General features: G+C 64.2%; 1 protein-coding gene across 1 annotated transcript; it reads left to right on the forward strand.

Annotated features, from left to right (window-relative positions):
- Positions 1–786: 786 nt before the first annotated feature.
- KLF13 (KLF transcription factor 13) lies at positions 787–22,478 on the forward strand. Its single transcript, XM_059678158.1, has 2 exons — positions 787–1,876; positions 21,785–22,478. The coding sequence occupies exons 1-2, from the start codon at positions 1,285–1,287 to the stop codon at positions 22,072–22,074; spliced, it is 882 nt and encodes a 293-aa protein (XP_059534141.1). The 5' UTR covers positions 787–1,284; the 3' UTR covers positions 22,075–22,478.
- The last annotated feature ends 2,675 nt before the right edge of the window (positions 22,479–25,153 follow it).

Consider the following 25,153-nt stretch of genomic DNA (forward strand, 5'->3'; position numbering starts at 1 on the left):
GGCGGTGGGCGCGACCCCCACGCCGCCAGGTTAACAGCCACGGCTCCGGGGCCCGTCCGGCTCCGGCTGCCCCCGCCTCCAGGGCAGCGCGGCCCCCGGACGCCCGGGGCCAGTCGGCGAAGCTCCCGGTGCCTCTCGATCGCGCTCGCGGCCCCGCCCCAAACCGTTGCCCCGCTCCAGACCGGGACGCGACTAGGGCCCGAGCGCGGAGGGGACGATGGGCCACCCAGGAGCCCTTCTGGGGCGGGTGCGGCGGGAGTGGTTCCGCCCCCAGGCGCGGCCGAGGGCCCCGCACCCAGCCCCGGCGGGCACGCCTCCTCGTGGTGCAAACCTCGCTCCGGAGGGGAAGGAGCAGCGGAGGCGCACCCACCCCGGCGCCCCTGGCGGGCGGGGCTGGATGGACAAAGGGGCGCCCCCCCACCCCCTCCCCAGCGCTCGCCTCCACACCGGGGTTCCAGGCCGTGACAGTACAAAAGGTCTGGCAGGAAAATACCCCGCGGGGTCCCCGAGGCGGGGGAGGGCGGGCCCACCGCGGGCGGGTGACGTGCGTCGGCGTGCCCGACTCCCAGCTCCACTGTGCGCCCCTCCTCCGGCGGGGCCGGGGGGCACGCCCATGGCCGCGCGTCGGCCCCGAGGCGGGGTCTGGGCTCCCCGAGCGGCCGGGATTGGTCGGGCCGTGGAGACCCAAAGGGGACCGCCCCTAACCCGTGGGCACGCCTCCCTGTTGGGGCGCGGGGTGCGCGCTCCCGGATCCCCCGCCCCCTCCGCGCGCGCAGCTCCCCGCGGCCGCCGCCGCCGCCTGTAACCTGCGCCGCCAGGATGTGGCTGGGGGCTGACGTCGGGTCCAGATGTGGCCCCGGCCCCGCCCACCCCCGGGGGCCGGGCCGCCCACACCGAGCCGCGGCGCGCACGGCGGCGGTCCCGCCCGCCTGCCACAATGCGCGGCGAGGCTGCGGCCGCGACTTGGCGCCGTCGTCCCTAACGTCGCCGCTCAGCACCCTGAGGACCGGCCGCCCCTGACGCCGGACGAGGGGACCCCCGCTCCTTCTCGCCACCCCCACCCCTCCATGCGCTCGTTCTGTGGGGCCCGGCCGGGCGGGCGCCTCGCGGACGCGGAGTCACGCGGGTGACGGCAGAGGCGGCCGGGAGCCCCCGTGCCGCCGGCGGAGAGGGCACGCCGCGCCCCCGCCCCCCTTCTCCCCCCCGCTCGCCCTCGCTCCCCGGAGGTTGTGGGTGCGGATGCGCCTCTGACGAGTCGCCGCGACGAGCAGCGGAGCCCGCAGCATGGCAGCCGCCGCCTATGTCGACCACTTCGCCGCCGAGTGCCTCGTGTCCATGTCCAGCCGCGCGGTTGTGCACGGGCCGCGGGAGGGGGGGCCGGAGCCGGGCCCCGAGGGCGCGGCCGCCGCCGTCGCCGCCGCCGCCGCCACGCTGCCCCGCGTCGAGGAGCGCCGCGACGGCAAGGACAGCACCTCGCTCTTCGTGGTGGCGCGCATCCTGGCGGACCTCAACCAGCAGGCGCCCGCGCCCGCCCTGACGGACCGCAGAGAGGGCGCCGGGGCCCGCAAGGCGCGGACCCCCTGCCGCCTGCCGCCGGCCGCGTCCCCGGCGTCCGATCCCGCCTCCCCCGGCGGCGATGGCGCGGCCGCCGCGCCCCTCAGCCCCGCGTGGAGCGAGCCCGAGCCGGAGCCCGAGGCGGGCGTGGAGTCGGGGCCCGCGGGGAGTGGCGAGCCCGGCCTCAGACAAAGGGGCCGGCGGGGCCGAAGTCGCGCCGACCCGGAATCCCCGCAGCGGAAGCACAAGTGCCACTACGCGGGCTGCGAGAAAGTTTACGGCAAATCCTCGCACCTCAAGGCGCACCTGAGAACTCACACAGGTCAGTGGGGCGGCCGGGCGCCCGCCGCGCGCGCGGACCGGGGCCTGTGCCAGGCGCCGGGCCACGCCCCCGTTGCCGCCGGCCGGGCGCAAGGGCGCAAATGGCCGGGGACGGTCGGGGCCTCGCCCCTTTCCCCCTAACCCCCACCACTCGGTCCCGCGGTCGGCCCCGCGCGCCCCGCGAGGCGTGTCCCAGCTCCCGGAGCCCGCACCCGCCTGGCGACCGCGCCCCCGCCGGGCACGCCCCCTCCCCGGGCGCGCTCGGGCGGGGCCGCGGGGGCGGATGTCGTCATCCGAGTTGGGGGCGGGGACCCCGCCCTGACCCGGGGGCCGGCGCGGGCAGGTGCGGGCGAGCTGGGTGGGGGCCGCGGGGGGGGCGGGGACCCCGACCGATCGGAGAGACGCGGGAGCCCGTGGCACCGGGAGCCGCGAGGAAAGGGGGTGCCCGGGCTCCCGGTCCCTCCCGCGCCGCCCGGGCGCGCGCTCGGGAGGGGCGGGGCCGGCCGGGCGAGGCGAGGCGCGCGGCGGGCGAAGTTCACGCGGGGACAGGGCTCCCTCTAGCCACTCGGCACATTCTTTGCTCTCCTCTTCCTGTAATTTTTCCAGCCCTCTAAGGTTTAATTTGTCGAAACCAGAGCTTGCGGGGGGCGGTCCCCGGTTCCCGGTCGGCGGCTCGGGGTGGGAGCCACGCCCATCCGGCCGGCGGGGGCACGCCCGACCCCGAGGGCTCCTTGGGGAGGCCACGCTTTCTCTCCAGAAACGAGGGCCCAGCCCCCCTGCCCGCCCCGTCGCCCTGCGCTGCCCACTTCCCGGCCCTGCGCTCACTCTGCCCCGGACGGATGCGGGCGCGCGGCACCTGCGCGGGGGTGGGCGTCCCGGGGCGGCAGCCTGGGGGCCGGGGACCGCCGCCCGCTCTCCGATCCCAGGGCCCCTCGACCTGGGAGTTGATTCATCTGAGGTTGGTTGTTTTGTTTTAAAAACACAAAAGTAGCAACAACAACAACAACAAAAAACCCACCCGCGTTTAAATGGATGACAACTTTTCTCTCCCAGTTCGGTGTCAAGAACCGCATCTTTCCTCTGCGCTCACGTGCATCCTTCGCTGACAAGTCACTTCCTCCCGATTTGGGGCAAGTGAAAGACAAAACAAACCCCCGTGTGCTTCTGCTGTTTTCTGGCTCCCAGCGGTTCAGCCTCCTCACGCATAAAACGGCCCATCAGATGATGAAAATACCGGTTTAAAAATTGCGGCCCAGGCCCGGCCGCCGTGGCTCAGGGGTTGAGCCTGGAGACCTGGGAACCAGGAGGCCAAGGTTCGATTCCCGGTCAGGGCGCAGGCCCGGGTTGTGGGCTGGATCCCCAGGGTGGGGCGTGCAGGAGGCAGCCGATCCATGCTTCTCTCTCATCATGGATGTTTCTCTTTCTCTCTCTCTCTCTCCCCCCCTTCCTCTCTCTGAAGTCAATAATAATTTTTTTAAAAAATTAAAATTGCGGCCCTCTCTCGGTTGCATTGGTCCACTGAGCGGATCCGAGGTCTGCAAGCGTCCAGGACCCGCGCATCTCACTAGCACTGGGCCCTCGGAGGGCTGCCCCTGCGTTTCCCGGCCCAGGCATGTGGCCCCCCCAAAACCGCGTGGCAGTCCGGGGTGAAGGGGGGCCCAGGGTGAAGGCGGGCTATTGCTAGGCCCTCTGAGTGTCCGAAGTAAGGGTCTGTGTGGACCAGATGGGGCCTGGGTCCCTGGAGGGAGGGTGTTGGTTTAGCTTGGGCACAACAGGGCCACGGTGGGTGTGGCAGCGAGGGCGGGGCCCAGCTAGGATCCGTGCGCCCGGGACCCTGAACACAAGGGCGGGGTGAGCGCTTGGGGCGTGGCTGGGGCTGGGGACCTCTTTGGCGGGGAGGGGCGAGGCCCGCACTAGGCCGGGAACTCACTGGTTGGAAAATCTTTTTGCGGCCGGTTTGGCTGTGGCCTCCCATTGGGTGGCTCGCTGGGTTGGAGAACTGGGGAGGGGCTGGGTGAAGGGCGGGCGCGCTGTCGTGGCTGGAGCTGGCCTGGCTGGGGGTGGGGGAGTTAAGGGGGGAGGGAAGAGGGCTTTAGTCTGGGGGTGACTTCGGACTTGGCTGGCTGCGGCCCGCCCCCCAACCATTGCTGGGGGCCAGGCTTTGTGGGCCCTGGGCGGACCCCGTGCTAGAGGATTGGGGCAGGCGCTGGGAGCCAGTCTGGGGGTGGGGGGTGTGCCTGGAACCCCAAATCTGGCCAAAGAGGATGGGACCAGCCTAGCCTGAGGTGCACCCCGTCTGTGATGAGTGCGGGAGCCGGCCCGGCCCCCGCTCCAGGTGTGCACAGCTCCCCAGGCCGCCTCCACCGCAGGGGCCCCCGGTTCCGCTGGGACCCTTGGAATCGCATATTCCAGGTCCCGGGTCTGCTCTGCCGCCGAGCACTGCGAGTTTTATTTTTTTAATTTTTAAAAAATATATTTTTATTCATTTCAGAGAGGAAGGGTTAGGGAGAGAGAGAGAGAAACACCCACGATGAGAGAGAATCATGGCTCCGCCGCCTCCTGCACGCCCCACACTGGGGTGGAGCCAGCCCCGCCCCCCGGGCCTGTGCCCCGACTGGTCATGGAACCGTCACCTCCTGGTTCCTAGGTGGACGCTCAACCACTGAGCCACACCGGCCGGGCCCCATTGATTTTTAGAGAGAGTGGAAGGGAGAGAAAGAGAGAGACAGAAACGTTGATGTGAGGGAGGCACACCGATCGGCTGCCTTCGCACGTGCCCCGACCAGGGCTGGGGATCGGGCCTGGCAACCGAGGTCACCTGCCCTGGACCGGAATCGAACCCGGGACCCTTCCGTCCGCAGGCCCACGCTCTTCCCACTGAGCCACACCGGCCAGGGCGCGTCATGGTTGATGTGATAGCAAACCGCCCTCGAAAACAAAACAAAGACACCAACGCATTTGTAACGCAAGCGACTTCTCGTTGGTTGGGTGGGTGGGTCGGCGCCTTGGCCCAGGCCTGGTCCGTCCGCTAAGACGGGCTTTGGAGGGCGTGGGAGGCCGGGAGCTGCCTGTCACTGGGGCTGATGGGCTTGGGTGCGAACATTCAAAGACATTCAGGGTAGGGAAGGCCTGGGCCCCGGGAGGCCAGACCTCGCCCCCTGCTCCCCCCACCCCAGCTCCCACGTCCTGCATCTGGGAGATTCCACCATGTGGGAGGCTGTTGTCGGAAATGGAGGGGCTCGGTGGGCCCCCCGAGAATGGCCCCTCCATCCTTCTTGTCTGCCTATACGTGTCTACCCATCTGTGCCCACAAAGCATTGCTCTGAGAATGAATTCTGTGCCCTGTTTCCCCTCCGTCGCCAGGAGTTACATGTGTACTTGTAGATAGAGATAGAGATAGAGGTAGAGACGAGAGAGAGAGAGAGAGAGAGAGAGAGAGAGAGAGAGAGAGAGAGAGAGAGGGTCCAAATTCTATGATAAAATAGCAACAGTCTTGCCTGGCCGGTGTGGCTCAGTGATTGAACATCCACCTTTGAACCAGGAGGTCATGGTTGGATTTGGGGTCAGGGCACAGGCCCAGGTTGCGGGCTCCATCCCCAGTAGGGGGCGTCCAGGAGGCAGCTGACCCATGATTCTCTCTCTCTCCCTCTCCTTCTCTCTCTGAAGCCAGTAAAAATATATATTTTTTAAAAATCCCCAAAACATCTCCTTGCCCACTGCCCAGGTCAGCAGCTCTGGGGTCTGGCCTGCACGGTGGGCCCTGGGCTGGGCCCAGCTGTCCCACCCTCCTGCAGACCCCTAGGGACCGTCCGAGTCACCTGCCCCGCTGGGGGTGAGGGTGGGAAGCCGTCAGATCGCACTCTCTCAGCCATTTCCTGTTAGCGTTTGGGCGGGGTTCCTCTGAAACTGCTGGTTCCCCGCTGAACCAGGGGTCCCCTCCTGAGCGAGACAGGGGGTTGGGGGGGTCTGGCTGTACCCCGAGGCCCCGAGGACCCCCTCGCAGGTGCCCGGGGCGCAGCGGGCCTCGGGGAAGCTGGCAGCCCGGCCGACTGCAGGGTGAGCGGCCGGGTTCTCTCCCTCCCAGGGCAGCTCCGGGCCGGCCTGGCCGGGGGCCAGCACTTTGTCCCGGGCACATCCCGGCGGCCGGCCACCGCCCGCCCCTCTCCCACTCCGCTCTGGGCTGCCCGGGGCGGTTGTGAAACTTCAAACAAATGCAGAAGTGCGCAGGCAGAGCGTGCGAGCCTTCCCCTCCCCCTCGAACCCGCGCGGCCCTTTTCCAGACCCATCCAAGGCTTTGCACGCATGTACCAGACGTGTGTCTGACCCTCGCCAACGCGTGTCTGTCACCGGCTTCTGTCCTGGGTGGTGTCTCCATCCGTGTTGCTGGCCTCGGGGCGCCGTGAGGGCACAGCCACCCACCTGGAATGTCTCCTTTGTTCATCTTCCCCTGAGGGTATTTTCCCATTGATTTGTAGAGAGAGGGGAAGGGAGACGGAGAGAAACATCGATGTGAGAGAAACACATAGATGGGTTGCCTCCTGCACGCGCCCCGACCAGGGCCCGGGCCGGGGAGGAGCCTGCCGCCCAGGTACGTGCCCTTGGCCGGAATCGAACCCGGGACCCTTCGGTCTGCAGGCCGACGCTCCAACCACTGAACCTCACCGTCCAGGGCTCAGTAAAAACGTATTTAAAAAATAATAGTTAAAATAAAAGATAAAAAAGACACATTATGTTTTTTGTGTGTGTGTTTTTTTAAACACATCTTGGTCTCCCCACCCACCCACCCACCGGGCACGGCTGGCACTGGGCGGGGCCTGCTGAGGTGCTCTTGCACCCCTCCCTCGCTCCCTCCCTCCTTCCCGCAGCGGAAAGAGGGCTGGGGGCCCCGTGAGCATCTGAGTTTGCAGCTGTGAGCTCTGAAGTGTCAGGCCACTGTGGGGGCGTGCCCTGTTTGTGTTTTAAGAAGGCAGTTAAAAATAGTATTTTAATTAAAAAAAAATTTTTTTTGTATTGAGCCCTGGCTGATGGATGGAGTGTCAGCCTGCAGACCGAAGGGTCCCGGGTTCGATTCCGGCCAAGGGCACCTACCTCGGCGGCAGGCTCCTCCCCGGCCGGGGCCCTGGTCGGGGCGCGTGCAGGAGGCGACCCATCTGTGTGTCTCTCCCACGTCGATGTTTCTCTCCGTCTCTCCCTCTCTCTTCCACTCTCCCTGAACATCAATGGGAAATACCATCCGGTGAGGAGAATAAAATAAAATAAAAACACAGCAGGTGACGTTGGCACCCCCTGGCCCGCCCGCAGCAGGGCCGGGCTGGCAGTGCCAGGTCTGCCCGTTGCTGGGTCACGTGGTTCAGGCGGTGTCCGCCAGGCGCGCCCGCTATAGAGGAACAGAGCGCTCTTCCCTGGACGACGGTTAATGAGTAACTCGCGGGGCGACGCTCTGAGGGGGGGGGGGGGCGGCAGCGGGGGCGGCGGAGGCGGCTCGGGGTGCCTCCCGGTCGCGGGCAGCCAGGTGTGGGCTGGGCAGGTGGCGTCTGTCCTTTCGATGTGCGGCTTCTGCGTGGATTTCTGCTTCCTCTTCCACCTTCATCGACGGGACGGGCGCTAGGTGCTCCGGGTCCTGCTGGCGGAAATATTTTTTTTAAATTAAAAAAAAAACATGGTTGCCATTTGTTTATTATTTTTTATTGTTTTCTAAATATATTTTTATTGATTTCAGAGAGGAAGGGAGAGAGAGAGAGAGAGAAACATCGATGATAAGAGAGAGTCACTGATCGGCTGCCTCCTGCTCGCCCCCCACGGGGAATCGAACCCGTTACCCAGGCCTGTGCCCTTGACTGGAATCCAACCTGGGACCCTCCAGTCCGCAGGCCGATGCTGTATCCACTGAGCCAAGCCGGCTAGGGCTCATTTATTATTTTTTTAAATATATTTTTATTGGTTTCAGAGAGGAAGGGAGAGGGAGAGAGAAACATCTGTGATGAGAGAGAATCTGATGCTAACTTTTTACGCTGTTGGCGTTGACTTGACACTGGCACGTAGCGTGTGAGACAGAAATCTCACCCCACCCCAAGGCTCTGCCCCTGGGCTCCGCTCGTGTGCACATGGGTGCACACACAGGCATGCACACGGGCACACGTGTGCACACAGGCACCCACACACGTGTGGCACCTTGCTCATTGCTGCGGCTGAGCTGAGCACCCAAACCCGGAATCTGCTCATGGGGACTCTGATTTCTGGGTGAATTGTTCAGTTTAGATCTTAGGGTCCACCTCCCCCTGTCTCCGCACCCCCCCACCCTTGCAGCCATTAAGGATGGGCTGTGTGTCGCTTGGGTTTCTGGGAGGCACGGAGGTCCCTGCCTGAAACTGAAGAGGCTGGTCCCCTGCCCACCACCCCCCTGGATCCTGCCACCTGCTCCCAACCCGGGCTGTGTGTGACCCTCCTCCTTCACCGACATCACATACCAGCCGGACGGAGGGCACACGCAGGGTGGGGGGGGGTCGTTTAGGGGCGCGTCGGTGCGGGGAGGGGGGCCGGTGTATCGATCGCCCTGCCTCATGAGGTCCCTCACCCGGAAACACGCGCCAACCAGGAACTTGGCCGCCCTCCGTGGCCCGGGGCCAGGCTGACCCAAGGTGACCTGTTTGCAAAAGCGCTGAGGCTGACACCTCTGATGAAATGTGCCCGTGTCGCTGCCCCGCCCCCCCCTCCCCGCGTGGCCTGCCTGCCTGGGGGTGAGGGGTGGTCCCCCAGCACGGGGCCCAGGTTTGGACCCTGGAGCCCGGCCTGCACCATGCATGAGCTTTGCAAGAAATAGCACCTGGCTGTAGACTTCACCTCACCCTGGAAATTCCTTCTCCGGGCCTGTGGCTTGTCTCTAACGCTCTGTGCTCGCCTACATGCTCACTAAAAACAATAACAAAAAAAGAAAAGGTTTAGGGCTGGAGGGCGAAGCTCCAGCTAATGGCTGCTGGGCCCAGAGGGTTTAGCAAGGAAGTGTTGGGAAAGCCAGAGGAAACCCCAAAGGCGCCCTGGAACCTCAGAACCCCGCCCTTGTGTGTGGGCAGGGTGGCCCCGGGCCGGGCGTGTCCGGGAGGGATGTTGTGCCTGGCGCTTGACAGACAAGTTGCTCCAAACCCCACTTGGGATCGGGGGAGGGTCTGGGAGCCGGGGGTCAGCACCGTGGCCGCACCCCGGGCGTCTTGGCAGAAACAAACCCCAGGACACGTTCCCCGAGGGAGGGGTGATCCGTGGGCACTGGTTAGCGAGCTGCCGCCGATATTTCTTGCAAATCTACGGGACAAGCGACGGGCAGGGTGGGTGCTGAGCGGCTCTGGGTGATCCTGCTTTAAGGTCGGGCGCACGGCCACCCGACCCCCTGCCCGGCGCCCTCATGCCACCCCAGGTCCCCACCCGCCGCGATGCTGGCGTCGTCTCCTGTTCTTTTCAAAAGAGATTTTTATTTTTTAAACCGGTATTATTATTTTTGTTAATCCTCGCCGAGGATATTTTTCCATTGATTTTTTAAAAAATATATATACTTTATTGCTTTTTTACAGAGAGGGATAGAGAGCTAGAGACATCGATGAGAGAGAAACATCAATCAGCCGCCTCCTGCACACTCCCCACCGGGGATGTGCCCGCAACCGAGGTCCATGCCCTTGACCGGAGTCGAACCTGGGACCCTTCAGTCCGCAGGCCAACGCTCTATCCACTGAGCCACACCGGTCAGGGCTTTCCATTGATTTTTAGGGAGAGTGGAAGAGAGAGGGAGAGACAGAGGGAAACATCGATGTGAGAGAAACACATCGATGGGTTGCCTCCTGCACGCGCCCCAACCAGGGCCCGGGCCGGGAAGGAGCCTGCCACCGAGGTACGTGCCCTTGACCGGAATCGAACCCGGGACCCTCCGGTCTGCAGGCCGACGCTCTATCCACTGAGCCACACCGGCCAGGGCTGAAATATATTGTGTTGATTATCACAGAGGACGGGAGAGGTAGAGAGAGAGAGAAACATCCGTGATGAGAGAGAATCACTGATGGGCCGCCTCCCGCACGCCCCCCACCGGGGGTCGAGGCCTCAACCCGGGCCTGTGCCCTGACCTCCTGGTTCCTAGGTCGTCGCTCAACCCACTGAACCACACCAGCCGGGCTTTGTCTTGTTTTTCTAAAACCTACTTTGTCGCTTGGCCTCAGGCACCGGGGGTTCTCTGGGTGTCCACGCCGAGTGGCACCTGGTGTCTTTGCGTGTGTCCCGTGTGAGCGCGTATGCGTGCGTGTGCGTGTGCGTGTCTGTGCTCACGTGCAGGTGCTCAGCCTCCCGCCAGAGCTCAGGACACTCGCTCCCTGGACGGCAGCCAGGCCCCAGGCACGGGGCCAGGGGGCTCGGGCTGTGGACATGGTTTCTGTGGGACCCCCGTGGGGGCCGGTGACAGAGGAAGGGGTCTTGTGCGCCCAGCCCTGGCGGCCGGGCTGGCCTTCGGGGCGGAGCGGGGACCCTGGGCAGAGCTGGAGGGGGCACCGGCCTGGGCCCAGGGGGGCAGGCCCCATCATCCTGCCCTGGACACCCACCAGCAGCCAGCAGCCTGGTGTGGGATGGCCCTGGCTGGGGGCCAGGCCCGGCTGAGCTTTTGTCTGAGGGGCTGAGGGCTCAGCCCCATGCACCCTCCTCCCCTCTCTCTTCCTCTCCCTCCTCCCCTCCCTCCTCCCCCCTCCTCTTCTTCCTCCTCCTTCCCCCTCCTCTTCCTTTTTCCCTGGCCCCTGCACTGTGGGATCTGAGCATTTTTTTCTTTTTCACTTGTTCTTTTTTTTTTTTAAGGTTTTTTCTGTGTGTCTTGTTTTTTAGAAAAGCAAGCAAGGATGTTCTTAGGCTGGGCTGCTCTCTCTGGCTCAGGTTGGGGGTTCGCCAGAGACGAGCTGCCGCTGCCCACTGCTCCCCTGGTTGCAAGTCTCAGGGGCCCCTTAGAGGTTAGGGGACGCGTGCCTGTGGGGGAAGGAGGGGAGCTCATGCCCAAGGGGCTTGAGGAAGGGAATGGCTCCGCATGCTCCCTGGAGGGGGAGTGCCTCTAAGCTTGTTTTTTTTTCCAACCAGTGGAGGGCGGAGGGTGGGTGAGGGGACCCCCCCCCTCCCCGCCTTTGTGCTCCAGCCCTGGCTCAGCCCGGGAGACCCTGGCGGCCTTGCGGGGGTTGGGGGCAGGAGGAGGCGGCCTGGTGGCGGTTCCCGGTAGGTCTGCCTCCTCCTCCCACTCAGCAAACCCGAGGTAAACATTGGGTCACCATGGCAACTGGCGGAGCTGGGGCTCCATGTGCCTGTGGCCACCGTCTGGGGTTCCTAGGATGGGCTCATAGTGTCTTTTCTTCTTTTTTAGAGAGAGAGGGAGGGAGGGGAGAGAGAGGAACATTGATGTGGGAGAGACACATGGATTGGTTGCCCGGCTGGAGCTGGGATCGCACCTGCAGCCCAGGCACATGCCCTTGACCGGGAATCGAACCCTCAACCCTTCGGTGCTCGGGCCCACATTGCAACCACTGCGTCACCCCAGCCAGGGCTCTTATTTTCTTTAAAAAAATGGGGGATGGGGCGGAGGGAGGAGACAGAAACATCCATGATGAGAGAGAATCATGGATCGGCTGCCTCCTGCACGCCCCGCACTGGGGATCAAGCCCGCAACCCGGGCCTGTGCCCTGACCGGGAATTGAACCCTGACCTCCTGGTTCATAGGTCGATGCTCAACCCCTGAGCCGGGCCGCGGGGCAAGGACTACTTTTTTGAAGGAGGTGCAGGCTCCACCACCCCGTCCACCACCCCCCTAGCCCTCCCAGAGCCGCCTGATGGCTCTCGCCCTGCAGCCCGCAGTGCGCATGCGTTCCCAGAGCGTCCCGTTGCTATGGAGAACCCCTGCCGGCCGCTGTGCTCAGCGGGTCTCAGGTGAGCCTCGTTGGTTACCGCTGGTTACCAGGTACCAGAGGCTCCCAGGGACCAGAGAGTGACACCTGGCCCGGCTGTACAGAGCAGCAGCCGCTGAGCTGGAACCTGGTCCCCAGGATGGGCCACCTCCCTGAGGGGGGGCAGTGAGGGGCCCCTGTTTCCACCTGCTGTGCGGGAGGCAGCTGGTCCATGATTCTCATCAATGATGTGTGTGTCTCTCTCTTCCTCTCTGAGGTCCATTAAAACTATATTTTACAATAAATAAATATCTTTAAAATATGAATAGATGATTCTCTCATCATTGATATTTCTATGGGATGGAGCCTGCAACCCGGGCATGTGCCCTGACCGGGAATCGAACCCATGACCTCCCAGTTCGTGGGTCAGTGCTCAACCACTGAGCCGCACCGGCCGGCTGGGGTGTCTTTGGCCATAGGGGATGCCCCCTGCTCTGGCCCGAATGTCTGTGTCCCCCAAATGCATGTGCTGAAATCCTCTAACGCTAGATGGGGTTGTTGGGGGGGGGCTCTGGGAGGTGACTCGGTGACCGGCCCTCCTGTGGGATCAGTGCCCTTCTAGAAGGTTCCTGAGCCCCTCCCCCACCCCTCCCAGTGAGGACGACCATAGGGCTCTGGCCAGGAGCCAGGCACAGGGCTCCACACCAGCACCCACGGGCGCTGGCGCCTTAATCTTGGATTTTCCGTCCTCCGGAGCCGAGCGGAACACACGCCTGCTCTTGCTGAGATAGGCGGCGGGCGGACTCCTGTTACAGCCTGGGGGCCCCCCAGGTCTCTCAGGGCAGACACCCCAATACGTCCCAACTGTCTGTCTGGTGCCTGTGCCCCGAGGAGCCTGTCGGCCCAGCCGACCGGGAATCGAACCGCGACCTCCTGGTTTTTGGGTCGATGCTCAGCCACTGGGCCACACCGGCCGGATGGGACTCCTGGGTGCCCTGGCTGAGTGGCTCTTGCCTCTGGGGGTGGCCTGCTTTTGCCCCCCTCCCTGCCCTGAGCCCAGCCCACTCCTCCTCCTCCTCCTGGGACTTTCTCAGAGAGCCATGGGGGCGGGGGGCAGAGCTGGCCTCATGACCCGCGTGTGCCCAGCGGCACCCTCTCGGCTCCCACAGGCCCTGTGGCTGCAAGTCGGGGTCCTGCTGTTGGCACCTCTTCCTCCTCCGTTCCTACCCGAGCCCCGGTGTCCCTGAGAGCCGTGCGCCCGCCGCCGCCCCCACCGCCCCAGTCTGTCAGCGCCATTCCCGTCCCGGCCTCTCTCCTCCCTCAAAGGCCGCAGCTGCACCTGGAAGAGAAATGAAAGCACCACCTGCCCCCCAGAGACTTCCGGTTTCTAGACGCTGGGCAGTTGGGCCCGGACGCACCCCTTGCCAGAGCTCTGCACCCCCGGTGCCCAGGGTTGGGGGTCAGCATCCAGGCCTCTGAAGTCGGGGAGATGCAGCCTGGAACAGGGGCGTGGGTGGGACATCAGGGGACAGGGACACTGGGGGGCCCGGGGTGGGACGCTCAGGTCCCCTGCCCCCCCCGGCCCTCATCGGGGTCAGGTCTGTGACATGGCTGAGTGCAAGAGGTAGGAGTATGTTGGGTTCGAGAAACTGGGTTCTGCCCCGGCCGTGTGGCTCAGTGGTTGAGCATCGTCCTGGGCACCGAAAGGTCACGGGTTCGATTCCTGGTCAGGGCACGTGCCGGGTTTGGGTTCAGTCCCCAGTACGGGTGCCTATGGGAGGCAAGTGATCAATGTTTCTCTCTCTCTCTCTCTCTCCCCTTCCCTTCCAATCTCTTTAAAAGTCAATGGGGAAAAATAAAATAAAATAAAAGGACCTAAAAAAAAAAAAAGAGCCCTGGCCAGTGTGGCTCAGTGGATAGAGCGTCGGCCTGCGGACTGAAGGGTCCAGGATTCGATTCCGGTCAAGGGCACGTGGGCTTGATCCCCAGTGTGGGGCGCGCAGGAGGCAGCCCGTCGAGGATTCTCCCTCATCATGGCTGTTTCTCTCTCCCTCTCCCTTCCTCTATGACAGTGGTCAGCAAACTGCGGCTCGAGAGCCACATGCGGCTCTTTGGCCCCTTGAGTGTGGCTCTTCCTAAGCCCGAGGAGGACCCTAAATAAGTTGACCACAGTGGACCCACCTGTATAGTTTAAGTTTAAAAAATGTGGCTCTCAAAAGAAATTTCAGTCGTCGTCCTGTTGATATTTGGCTCTGTTGACTAATGAGTTTGCCGACCACTGGGCTATGAAATCAATTTTTAAAAAGTTAAGAATAAATAAATAACAGACTAGGTCCATCCTGGCCCGTGTGGCTCAGTTGTTTGGGTGCCGTCCCAGGCACCAAAAGGTCACCGGAAGGTCACGGGTTCGATTCCCTTTTGGGCTGCTGCGGGCTTTGGTCCGTCAGTGTTCCGCTCTCACGTCGATGTTTCTCTCTCTCTCTCTCTCTCTCTCTCTCTCTCTAAAATTCAATGGAAATATTTTTAAAAAGGCAAGACCCTTCTTCCTCTCTCTCGAAAAGTCAGTAAGGCAAGCAGGGGCCCCCAGAGCTGGGCCTGGGGCTGCCGCCAATGCCAGGCCGGGTCCCCGGAGCCCTCTGCAGCCTCCCGCCTTCGCCCGCGGGAACCCGCAGGCCGGCCGGCAGCCCTGGGGGCGGGGGGCGGGCCGGGGAGGGTCCTGGGCGGCGAGGCCCCTGCCATCTGGCCTGGCCCCGGGTCGGTCGGTTCGGCGTTGGTCGGCTTCCAGATCTGTTTTCGTTTTCAATTCCCTTTGTCGCTGCTCCCACCACCTCGGGAGGGACCGGCCGCCCCAGAAAACAAACGGCCGTCCTCAGCTGACCTCCCTCCCGCCCAGGCCTGGCCTCGATTGTTTGCCTTTGGCTAATTTTAGCCCCCACATTTCCACCCCGGCCCTCCCCCCAGAGGGAGACACACGCAGACCCAGAATAGCTACCGGGAAGGGGCCGGGTTCCCACACGGATCTGGCTGCAGCTGGGCCTGCGGAGAGGGGGTGGGGAGGGAAGGGGGGGCCGGCGGGGACTCCCCACCCCCCAGCCCCGTCTCCTTGAGGTCCCTGGGTCTACAGGTGCTCACGTGCGGAAGAGAAGGGGACTTCTCACCGAGCCAGCGTCTGTTTCTTTTTTCAACAGAAGCGGGGCTGCTTCTGGGAATAACACCCCCCCCACCCCCCCCACCCCTCCCTCCCTCCCCCCCCCAGCCTCAGCCAGGCCTGGCTCACACCCCCCACGGGAACGGGGAACTCCCCAGGGCTCCAGGCTCCGGAGTGAGTGGACGTGCGGAGTCCGGGGTCAGACATGGCACTTGGCTGCAGGGAGGCCCAGGAGCCGGCGTCAGGCCCCGAGGGCCCAGGCCAGCAGCCCGGCCCCAGCCAGCCCAGCTCGCTCCACACTCCTGGGGCGGCACAGGCCCGGCATGGAAGTCCCCACACCGTGTCCCGTTATCCATAAGTATTTCATGGCCCCCAGCCCCACATTTAAAAAATGGTTAGGTTTGCCCTAGCCTGTGTGGCTCAGTGGGTAGAGCGTCGGCCTGCGGACTGAAAGGTCCCAGGTTCGATTCCGGTCAAGGGCATGTACCTGGGTTGCGGGCACATCCCCAGTAGGAGATGTGCAGGAGGCAACTGATCGATGTTTCTCTCTCATCGATGTTTCTAACTCTCTATCTCTCTCCCTTCCTCTCTGTAATAAATCAATAAAAATATATTAAAAAAAAATATATATATATATCTTTAAAAACCACCCTTTGTGGTCCAGCACACCCTGGCCCCCGCGGTTCCTGTCGGTACACGTTTGCCGCTGGCAGAATGCCGGCTGAGGAGGGTCGCACAGGACATGGGCTCTGGGTCTAGCTTCTTCGACTCGGCCAAGACGCCTTTACGGTCCATCGATTCGCGTGGGAGAGAATCAATAGCTCCTTCCTTCTCATCCTCGGACCGTAGTCCACGGACGGACGCACCGCGGTGGGCAGAGCGCTCGCTGCCGGCGCTCGGGGGCTATGAATAAAGCCGCGGCCAGACAGACAGACGTTCCTGGCCGGCCCTGCCGTGAATTTCGAGGGCCCGGCCTGCTGGGCTGTGCCGTTGGGTGTGTTTAGCTTGCTCGTAAACCGCTGGCCCGGCTGGTGCGGTTCGATTCCCGGCGTGTGGTCCTGTGACCACACATGCAGCACGCGTGTGGATGGTGCTGCTTCGTCACCGGAGGTCAGAGGTTCTGGGTTCCAGGGCAGCCAGCCCGGTTTTGAGCTGGGGTTTGGGATATAACGTTGCTATTTTATAATAGAACTAGAGGCCCGGTGCAGGAAATTTGTACACAGCGGGGATGGGGCAGGGGTGTCCCTCAGCACGGCCTGCACCTTCTCGCAACCTGGGACCCCTCGGGGGATGTCCGACTGCCGGATTAGGCCCAACGGCGGGATCGGGCCTAAACCGGCAGTCAGACATCCCTCTGGCAATCCGGGACCGCTGGCTCCTAACCGCTCACCTGCCTGCCAGCCTGATCGCCCCTAACCACTCTGCCTCAGCCCCCGCCACCGTGGCCAGACGTCCGGAATGATGTCCGGAAGGTCGTTTGGCTGTCCAGTCTAATTAGCATATTACGCTTCTATTCGTATAGATTCTGCAACCTGTGTATTTATCTATCCATCCATCCACTCTGGCCGGGCTCTGCAAGTGGTTTTTTTTTAAACAAAATAGTTTTCCCAGCCCGGCCGGCGTGGCTCAGTGCTTGAGCCTCGACCTAGGAACCAGGAGGTCAGGGTTCGATTCCAGGTCGAGGGCACCTGCCCGGGTTGCGGGCTCCATCCCCAGTAGGGGGCGTGCAGGAGGCGGCCGACCCATGCTTCTCTCTCAGCGCGGATGTTTCTTCTCCCTCTCTTTCCCTCCTCCGTCCTCTCTAAAATCAACAAAAATATATTTAAAATTTTTTAAAAATTAAAAAAAAATCCACTGCAAGAATGAGGGTGTATTTTCCCATTGATTTTTAGAGGGAGTGGACGGGAGGGGGGAGAGGGAGAGGGAAGCATGAGAGAGAGAGAGAGAGAGACCGATTGGTTGCCTCCAATGGGGGGGAGGGGGCTGGGAATTGAACCCCAGATTCACACACAGCCCAGCTGCACACCTGGGGAGCTGGCGTCTGCAGGTGCCTGGGCCCAGCTGGGTGCCCCCTGGCGGGACCCACCCAGGAGGCCGCGGGGAGGGGCCGGGAGGAGCGAGGAACGTCGACGGGGGAGGGGCGGGCGGGGAGAGAGACACAGGAAGCAGAAGTAGGACAGATGGTTGCTCAAGCCCTGCGGAGAGGGGGCCCTCCCTGGGTTGCCCGGGGGTGCCCACGCCAGGTGGCGGCAGGCAGGGCGTCCGTCTGCCCTGCGCTGTGCCCTCTCCCGGGGCCGACCTTGCGGAGTGAGGTTTCTTTGGGGGAGGGGGTGCCATGGGTGCCCCCAGGTTGGCTTCTCTGAGTCTCTGAGGGGCCCCCCCCAAACCCCTCCCCGTGGCCACCCCGGCCGACAGCTGGGCCGACTCACTCACCTGGGAGTAACGGCCGGCAGCCAGCACCTGGCTGCCCCCCTCCCCCCGCCCCCCGCCTGCCCCCACCTCCCATGCTGGCTCTCAGCAGACAGACAGACAGACAGACAGACAGACAGTCATGTGAGGGTGAACAGAGCGGCTTTTACGCTTTTACGACGGGAGCCTGGGCCCCAGCAGCCTGAAGGGCCTGCAAGGCCGTAATTACCAGCCTGGCTCTGCTCGGCTGCTGTGCAAATTCTTCCCTTTTCACCCTTTTAAGTGGCAGGTGCCCCTCGGGCAACGCTGGCAGGGTGACCCAGGGGCCCTCCCGCCTGGCGTGCTGCCCGGGCGGGCGGGCGGGCGGGCGCCCAGGAAGGTGGCTGGGGCTCGGTTGCTATTTGCGAATGTCTCCTCCGGCTCTGAGGACCCCCCTCGCAGACTCGCACACCCGCTCCGCTCCGAGGAGAAGGTCATGTAAGGGGAGCCGTGGGCGGGGCCGTGCGGGCAGCAGGTGGCTTCGATGGGCCTGGCCTGGAGCCTGGCTGGTCCCCTCCTGTCTGCTTTTAAACGTGCTTCCTGAGGGGGTGGGGAGCTCCCGTCACGTCGAAGTGCACCCCTGAAACCTGTCTGGTCACCTGGACCCGTGTCACCCCGATCCGGTGGATACACAAAATGTAACTGGCATTATCTGTGGGGAGCATTTCCTAGGTTGCTAGGGTGTTTTTATTATGTCGTGTTTTTCTAAAATATATATGTTTACTGATTTCAGAGAGGAAGGGAGAGGGGAGAGAGAGAAATATCCCTGATGAGAGAGAATCATGGATCGGCTGCCTCCTGCACGCACCCCCTCCTGGGGATGGAGCCCGCAACCTGGGCATGTGCCCGACCGGGGATCGAACTGTGACCTCCTGGTTCATAGGTGGACGCTCAACCACTGAGCCACACCGGCCGGCAACCGGCGGTGTTTTTAGCGACCGGCAGGGCGGCCATGAGAACATAGGAGAACCCCCTCCCCAGCAGCGGGCAGGCCTCCTGCGGAGCCCGAGGCTGAGGTGGGGGCCAGGCCTGGGTTTCCCTGGAGTCCGGCAGGGGACTGCCCTGGCGGTTGACCGTCTGCCCGGAGTGGGAGGGTGAGCGGAGCGTAGCTCCCCGGAGGGTAGCTCAGGGCAGTCCTGAGGTTGGGAGATGGACATGGCCTTGTGCCAGCCCCCGGGCCAGCCCCCGTGCCAGCCGCCACAGATCTGAGTGGCCTATGGGTGGACGGCGGCCCCCTGGCTGGGGGTGCGGGGCCCAGGCCTGGCGCTGGGGGCTGGGAGCTCAGGGGAAGCTGTTGCCCGTTGGAGGCCTCTCCCCGTGCGTCCCTCTGACTGAGTGGCCCTGCCCCTCCCTGTCACCCCCTGTCCGCTTCCCCCTCACACACACACACACACACACCGATTCCCTCTGCTCCCTGAGGGCTGGCCATGTGATCCTGGGCGTCCCTGTGAATGAAGATCCATTTGCTCTTCTCTGGGGGAGGGGGTGGGGGCTGGGCCGGGCAGGTGCTCTCTGCCCCCACCCCCCACACACCCCCTCCCCCGGGGCAGCCAGAGCCGCAGAAGCCCCGAGCAGACTGTCAACGCTCAGAGGGAAGGCGGGGGCGGGCGGGCGGGTGGGAAGAGATCAACCACAGGCCGTGTGCGTCACCCATGGACACAGACACGAGGGGGTGAGGGCCTGGGCTGGGGGCGGGGGCGGGCTGGCGGGGTCCATGGGGGGAAAGGGGAGACATCTGTAGTGCTTTCAACAACAGAGAATTAACAAAACAGATCACAGAGATAAAATAAAGTTAAAAGCCCCCCCCACACCCCGTGAGGGACTGCGCGCAGGGGGCGGTTCCGCGGGTGCGGGAGGGACCCCTCCCCCGTGGGGGCCGCTGGGTGGGCGAGGAGGCCTGGATGGATTGACACGGGCCTTTTATTTTTATTTTTTTTAAAAAATATGTTTGTATTGATTTCAGGGAGGAAGGGAGAGAGAAACATCCATGATGAGAGAATCATGGACCGGCTGCCTCCTGCGCGCCCCCTTTTGGGGATGTAGCCTGCAACCCGGGCCTGTGCCCTTGACCGGGAATCGAACCGTGATCTCCAGGTTCCTAGATCGATGCTCAATCCCTGAGCCCCGCCGTGGTGGTGGTGGGGAGGGGGGCGTAGTGGGAGGGGGGCCTCCTCACGGCCAGGGCTGAGCTGCGGTTGGAGCTGGAACCTGCGCCCCGGAGCCTGCGCGCAGGTGCAGCTGTGGGGAGGCCGGGGCGAGGCCGGGCAGCCGGGGGGCCTGGGCGGGGCTGAGGGCCCCCAGAAGCGGGAAGGGGAGGGGAGGGGGACCCCGCGCGCCCCGCCCCGCCCGCCCCGCCCCTGGGCTCCTGGGAGGGAACGCGCCGTCCCGCCCGGGCCTGCGGCTTGGGCAAGCGAGCGCTCGGGACGCGCTGTTCCCTGATAAGATGAGGCAATCGCTCCGCAGCCGCCTCGCCGGGCGCCAGGGACATTCTGCAGCCCCGCCCCGCTCGCTGGGCCCGCAGCCACCGCGTTCCCCGGCCGCCCGCCGGCCTCTGCGCGCCCCCTCGCCTCCCCAGCACCCCGGCCATGCTCCCACCCGCCACCCCCGTGCACAACTGCGTGCACACACCTGCTGGGTCCTCCGCCCCCAGCGCGCGCCTGGCCCCTGGGTCCCCAAGCCCCCGCCACACGCCCCCCCCCACAGGGACCCCGCCCGGCCCCAGCTTCCCGCACCCCTGCCTGTGCGCCCAGCGTCCCACCAGGCAGGAACTCAGCCCCATTCCGCTCTCACCCGGCCCCCCTGTCCCACAGCGCCCTCCCCCAAACAGCCCGCCCTCCTGGACGTGGGCGCAGCCGGAGGGAGTGGGGGTACCCCAGGCTGGGTTCTGGGATCCGGGAGTCACTTCTTTACTTTTTTTTTAAAAAAAATATTTTTATTGGTGTCAGAGAGGAAGGGAGAGGAAGAGAGAGAGAGAGAAACATCCATGAGGAGAGAGCAACATGGACCGGCTGCCTCCTACACGCCCCACACTGGGGATCGAGCCCAAACCCGGGCCTGTGGGAATCGAACCCTGATCTCCTGGTTCATAGGTCGACGCTCAACCACTGAGCCACACCAGCCGGGCTCTCCTCCCTTTTGTGTTTACCATCCTTTGACTCGCTGCCGCCTGTTACATGGGGCACCCCCAGCATCATGGGGCACCCCCAGGATCACGGGGCACCCCCAGCGTCATGGGGCACCCTCAGCGTCATGGGGCACCCCCAGCATCATGGGGCACCCCCAGCATCGAGTCCCTGCGCCTCTGAACTGAAGCTTCTATTGTCTGTAAGGATCACATTGTTTTAAAAATGGATGGCTGGCTTTCCTGTTTGATTCCACGCCCCGCCTCCTCCCCCACGCCTGCCCTGCCCCCCAAAAAACATAAACTCAGTGAGGACAGAAAACAGCCACCCGCCGCCCTGGACGCCAGCCTTCCCAGGGAGAGAGATCACTGGCTGACATATTTTCCAGAGCTATTCCTCCCCCCTCACCTCCTGGGGCTGTTTCCTTGAGCGTATTTCCAGTTTTTCATGGGATTTTTGTGGGGGCAAAGGACACGCTCCCTGTCTGAAGGCTGTTGCGGTCGCCCGGACTTCCTTTCTGTCTGGTCTCCCGTTTGCCTCTCGCGCGGGCGTAAGCGTTTTGTCTGAAGTGTCTCCGGGGAGGGAGGCTCCCTGGGGTCCCGCCCGCACCTCCTCTTCTGTTTGCTGGCTTCACTCTTCTTCCGCGGGAGCCCCGTGTGGCGGATTTTCCTTGGCCGCCAGGCCGGCGGTGGGTGTGTGTTCATATTGCATTTGATGGGGCTATTTGGGGGGCGGGGAGTGGCATGGATTTCCTGGGCTGGGCACAGGTGGGCAGCGTCAAGGACCGGAGTGGGCCGCCCGGCCGGTGTAGCCCAGTGGTTGAGCGTCGACCTATGAACCAGGAGGTCACGGTTGGGTTCCCTGGTCAGGGCACATGCCCGGGATGCGGGCTCGATCTCCACTAAACGGTGTGCAACCTCATCATGGATGTCTCTCTCTCTGTCCCTCTCCCTCCCTCTCTCTAAAATCAATAAAATATATGTTTCAAAAAGAATAGATTAATAAAAGAAACATCCATGAATAGAGAGAATCCTGGCTCGGCTGCCTCCTGCACGCCCCCTTGTGGTAGGGCATCTAGCGCGCAAACCGGGGCGCGCGCCCTCGACGGGGAATCCAACCCGGGGACCCTGCAGTCCGCAGGGCGAGGCTCTACCACTGAGCCAAACCTCGCCTGTGCGTGGCTCTGGGGCCTGGGCGGGCCCGCCGTGGGTCTCCGGGGAGGGGAGGGGGGCCGGGGGGTGACGTGGGAGTGGCTGTGCGCCCCGACCGACTGACCCACGCTGTGCCGTGTCCCTTCCCCGCAGGTGAGCGGCCCTTCGCCTGCAGCTGGCCCGACTGCAGCAAGAAGTTCGCGCGCTCCGACGAGCTGGCGCGCCACTACCGCACGCACACGGGCGAGAAGAAGTTCCGCTGCCCCATCTGCGACAAGCGCTTCATGCGCAGCGACCACCTCACCAAGCACGCGCGCCGCCACGCCAACTTCCACCCGGGGCTGCTGCCGCGCCGCGGCGGGGGCTCGCGCACCGGCTCGCTCAGCGACTACAGCCGCTCGGACGCCAGCAGCCCGCCCGTCAGCCCGGCCAGCTCGCCCTGAGCTGGGCGCCTCCCCCCAAACCTGCGAGGCCCCCCAAACAGCAGCACAGACCCCCCCCACCCCCGACGCGGCGCGCGACCGCCCCGCAGGCACCACGACTCTGCGCGCGCGCGCGCGCGCGCGCCCGCGCGGAGGTCCCCCTGTCTCTCTCTCTCTCTCTCTCTCTCTCTCTCTCCTCACGACAGCCAGGAGCAGACAGATGCTCTAACTTCCTCTGTCATCCCCGTCTTTCTCTTTTGTCATCTGCAAAGAAAAGAAAAAAGCCTGCAGACTGAAGGGTCCCACGTTCGATTCCCGGTCAAGGGCACGGACCTGGGTTGCAGGTTGGATCCCTGGCCCCGGTTGGAGGGAGCACGTGAAGGAGGCCAGCCCATCGATGTGTCTCCCTCCCTTCCACTCTCTCCACGGAAACGTATCCTCGCGGCGGGATTCATTAGAGAGAGAGAGAGAGAGAGAGAGAGAGAGAGAGAGAGAGAGAGAGAGAGAGACATGGACGCAGGCCACCCCCACCCTCCCCCAATCTTCTTCACCTCAGGTGTCAAACTCGATTTGTAAGGAAAAAAAATGTTTTTTAAAAAACAACACCCCACCCCCCCACCACCACCGATTGCACAAGGGACAAACCCACGGAGGGGAGTCCGTGGTGTCGACACCCCTTTCTCAGGGATGGACGTGTTCCGTGAGGTCAGGGAGGCGCCCCTTCCTGCCGCCTTACTCTGGACAGAGATTTGCACTCGAGTTTTCCGCTGGGGACACGGCCGGGAAGCAGGGGTTCAGCGACCGGCAGGTGCCCAAGCCTGGGACCCCCTTCTGGCTGCCACCACCCAAGCCTCCAGCCTGGGCCCCAGCGGCTGGCCGGGCTCAGGATGTAGACGGCTCAGAGCGATGCCTTAAGCCGAGCCGGGCAAAAAGGGGCAGCCCCCCTCCCCCCATGGTCTCCCTGTTCCTGCCTCCGGGACCCCCCTTCTGGCCTCTCCATGCGGCCCTGGATCGGAGGCACAGGTGCTGGTTGGGAGACACGGCACCATGGACGTCTAAGGAGACAGTCGGGCCGGACCAGGGCGGCTCGGTACTCGGCGCCCCCGCGGACGGCACCGGGGACCTGACCGGATCAGATCGCGTTCTCCGTCGTCCGAGGAGATGTCCCCAGGCGTCCAGGGTGCCTCTGTGGACTGTTCTCTGCTCTGGGGACGCCTCTGTGGGAACCGGTGCGTGGAGGGGTCTGGCCACCTGCCCCAAGGCTCCGTACCTCGCAGGACACCCGGCCGTGGTGACTTGGAATTTCCAGGCGTCATGGGACAGACATGCCCGCGGGGACCGTGCCTTCTGCTTCCCCACGGGGGACCGCAGATGGGAAGTTGCGGGAACGCTTTCCACGTGTCCTCGGCCGCCTGGACCCCTCCGGTCCCTCTGCTTGTCCTGACCGAGCCGCCGGGAGGCCCCCGCCCACACCCTCTATGCCGAGGAAGAGCAGAGAGCCAGCAAGTGTCTCCCGGACCCCAGGCCCGGGCCGGCTGCGGGTGCGAGCCCTGGCGGGTCCCCGAGGCCGGACCCCTGCGTGCCGTCCGCCTGCAGACCGCCGGGCACAGCCGGGGCCTGGACACGCGAGCCCTCAGGCCAGTGTGTGTGCGCGCGCGCGCGCGTGTACGTGTGTGTCAGACGGCTGCGGGTGTGGGTTTGGGGCGGGTGTGGGGGATCTCACGGAGCCCTCTGCCCGCGTCGATGAGGAGGAATGACCCCGGGGACCTCAGGGGACTGTAGATGGGCGTCCAGGGCCCAGAGTGCCTTGGGGGTGGCCACCCCGCTTGCACCCACCCCCCTCGCTCACAGCCACACCCACGCGCTCTGTGTCAGCGGCGATTGGCCAGTGTCAGGGTTGGGGGGCGGGGTTCTGAGTAGGTACCACGTTGGGCCTGGGTGTCATTGTGGGGGGTGCGCCCGCCCCCCCCCCCCCGCCCCGCCACAGGGCTTGGTCTGGGCGGCAGGACACAGCCCCACTTGCAATGGATCCGCGCGCAAGAGAGAGTGGGCTGTGCGGGCGCATGGGGAGGCCTGGACCGGAAAACACCCCCTCGCGGGCGTGGGGCCAACTGTCTTCGTGCCCAGTTCCCAAGCCTGGTGGGGAGGGGGGAGGGGAAAGGGGGGTCCCTCCCAAAGCTGTTTCCGCGTGGGGTCCCCCTGAAAGCCTCCCACACTCTGAACACATTTCACGTCTCAGGAACTCACACTCCAGGTTCAGGAATTTTATTCCAAAGTCCTTCGTGCGGGGGGGTGGGGGGGGTCCCCGAAGGCGGAGGCGGCGGGAGGGGCGCCCCACGGGGAGCCGTTGGCCTTGGCGTTGGGGGGGAGGGAGGGGCTGCACCCGGAAGGGGGAGGGGGGACCCTCAGCGCAGCCCCCTTGGTTTGTCTTAGAGGCGAGGCAGGGGGTGCGGGGGGTGGGGGACCGTGGGGGCGTTGGCTTGTTTCCAAAGACAGCACTGGATTTGAAGGTCTCTCCTCAGTGACCCAGGGCTGCTCCCCCGGAAGGAGGGAGGGGTACCATTGCCTTAACACACACCTATGCAGGCGGCACGGCTGTGTCTGCATTTCCCAAAGCAGTTCCTGGGCTCATGGCTGGGTGTGGGTCTGGCCTGGGGAGGGGGGGGGCATTGGGAGGGAACCCCTCCAGGCACCCCAGCCCGGCCTGGGGCTCCCTGGGGCTCCGGCCAGTGGCCAGCCCTGACTTTTCCGGGAGGAAAATTCATCTCCCATGAAGGACAATGGGGGGCAGGAGGGAAAAAGCCATGAATCTCAGGCCAAGTTCAGGTGGACAGGGCAGGGGGGCCTGGAAACCGCCCTCCCTCAGGGGCGTCCCCCCTCCCCCCACGGGAGGACCCTCGGGGGGGACAGCCTGCAGACAGCCTTCCCGGCTGGGTCTGTTATCTGGGATGAAAATTCATCTCCCACAACGAAGGTCGTTAGGGGGCTGGGGGAGGGTAGCCACGAATCTCAGGCCAAGTTCAGGTGGGGGGCCTGGAAACCGCCTTCCCTCAGCGCGCCCCCCCCCACCACCAGGGGAGGACCCTCGGGGGACACAGCC

The sequence above is a fragment of the Myotis daubentonii genome, chromosome 21, assembly GCF_963259705.1.
Source record: "Myotis daubentonii chromosome 21, mMyoDau2.1, whole genome shotgun sequence".
In the NCBI taxonomy this organism is placed as follows: Eukaryota; Metazoa; Chordata; class Mammalia; order Chiroptera; family Vespertilionidae; genus Myotis; species Myotis daubentonii.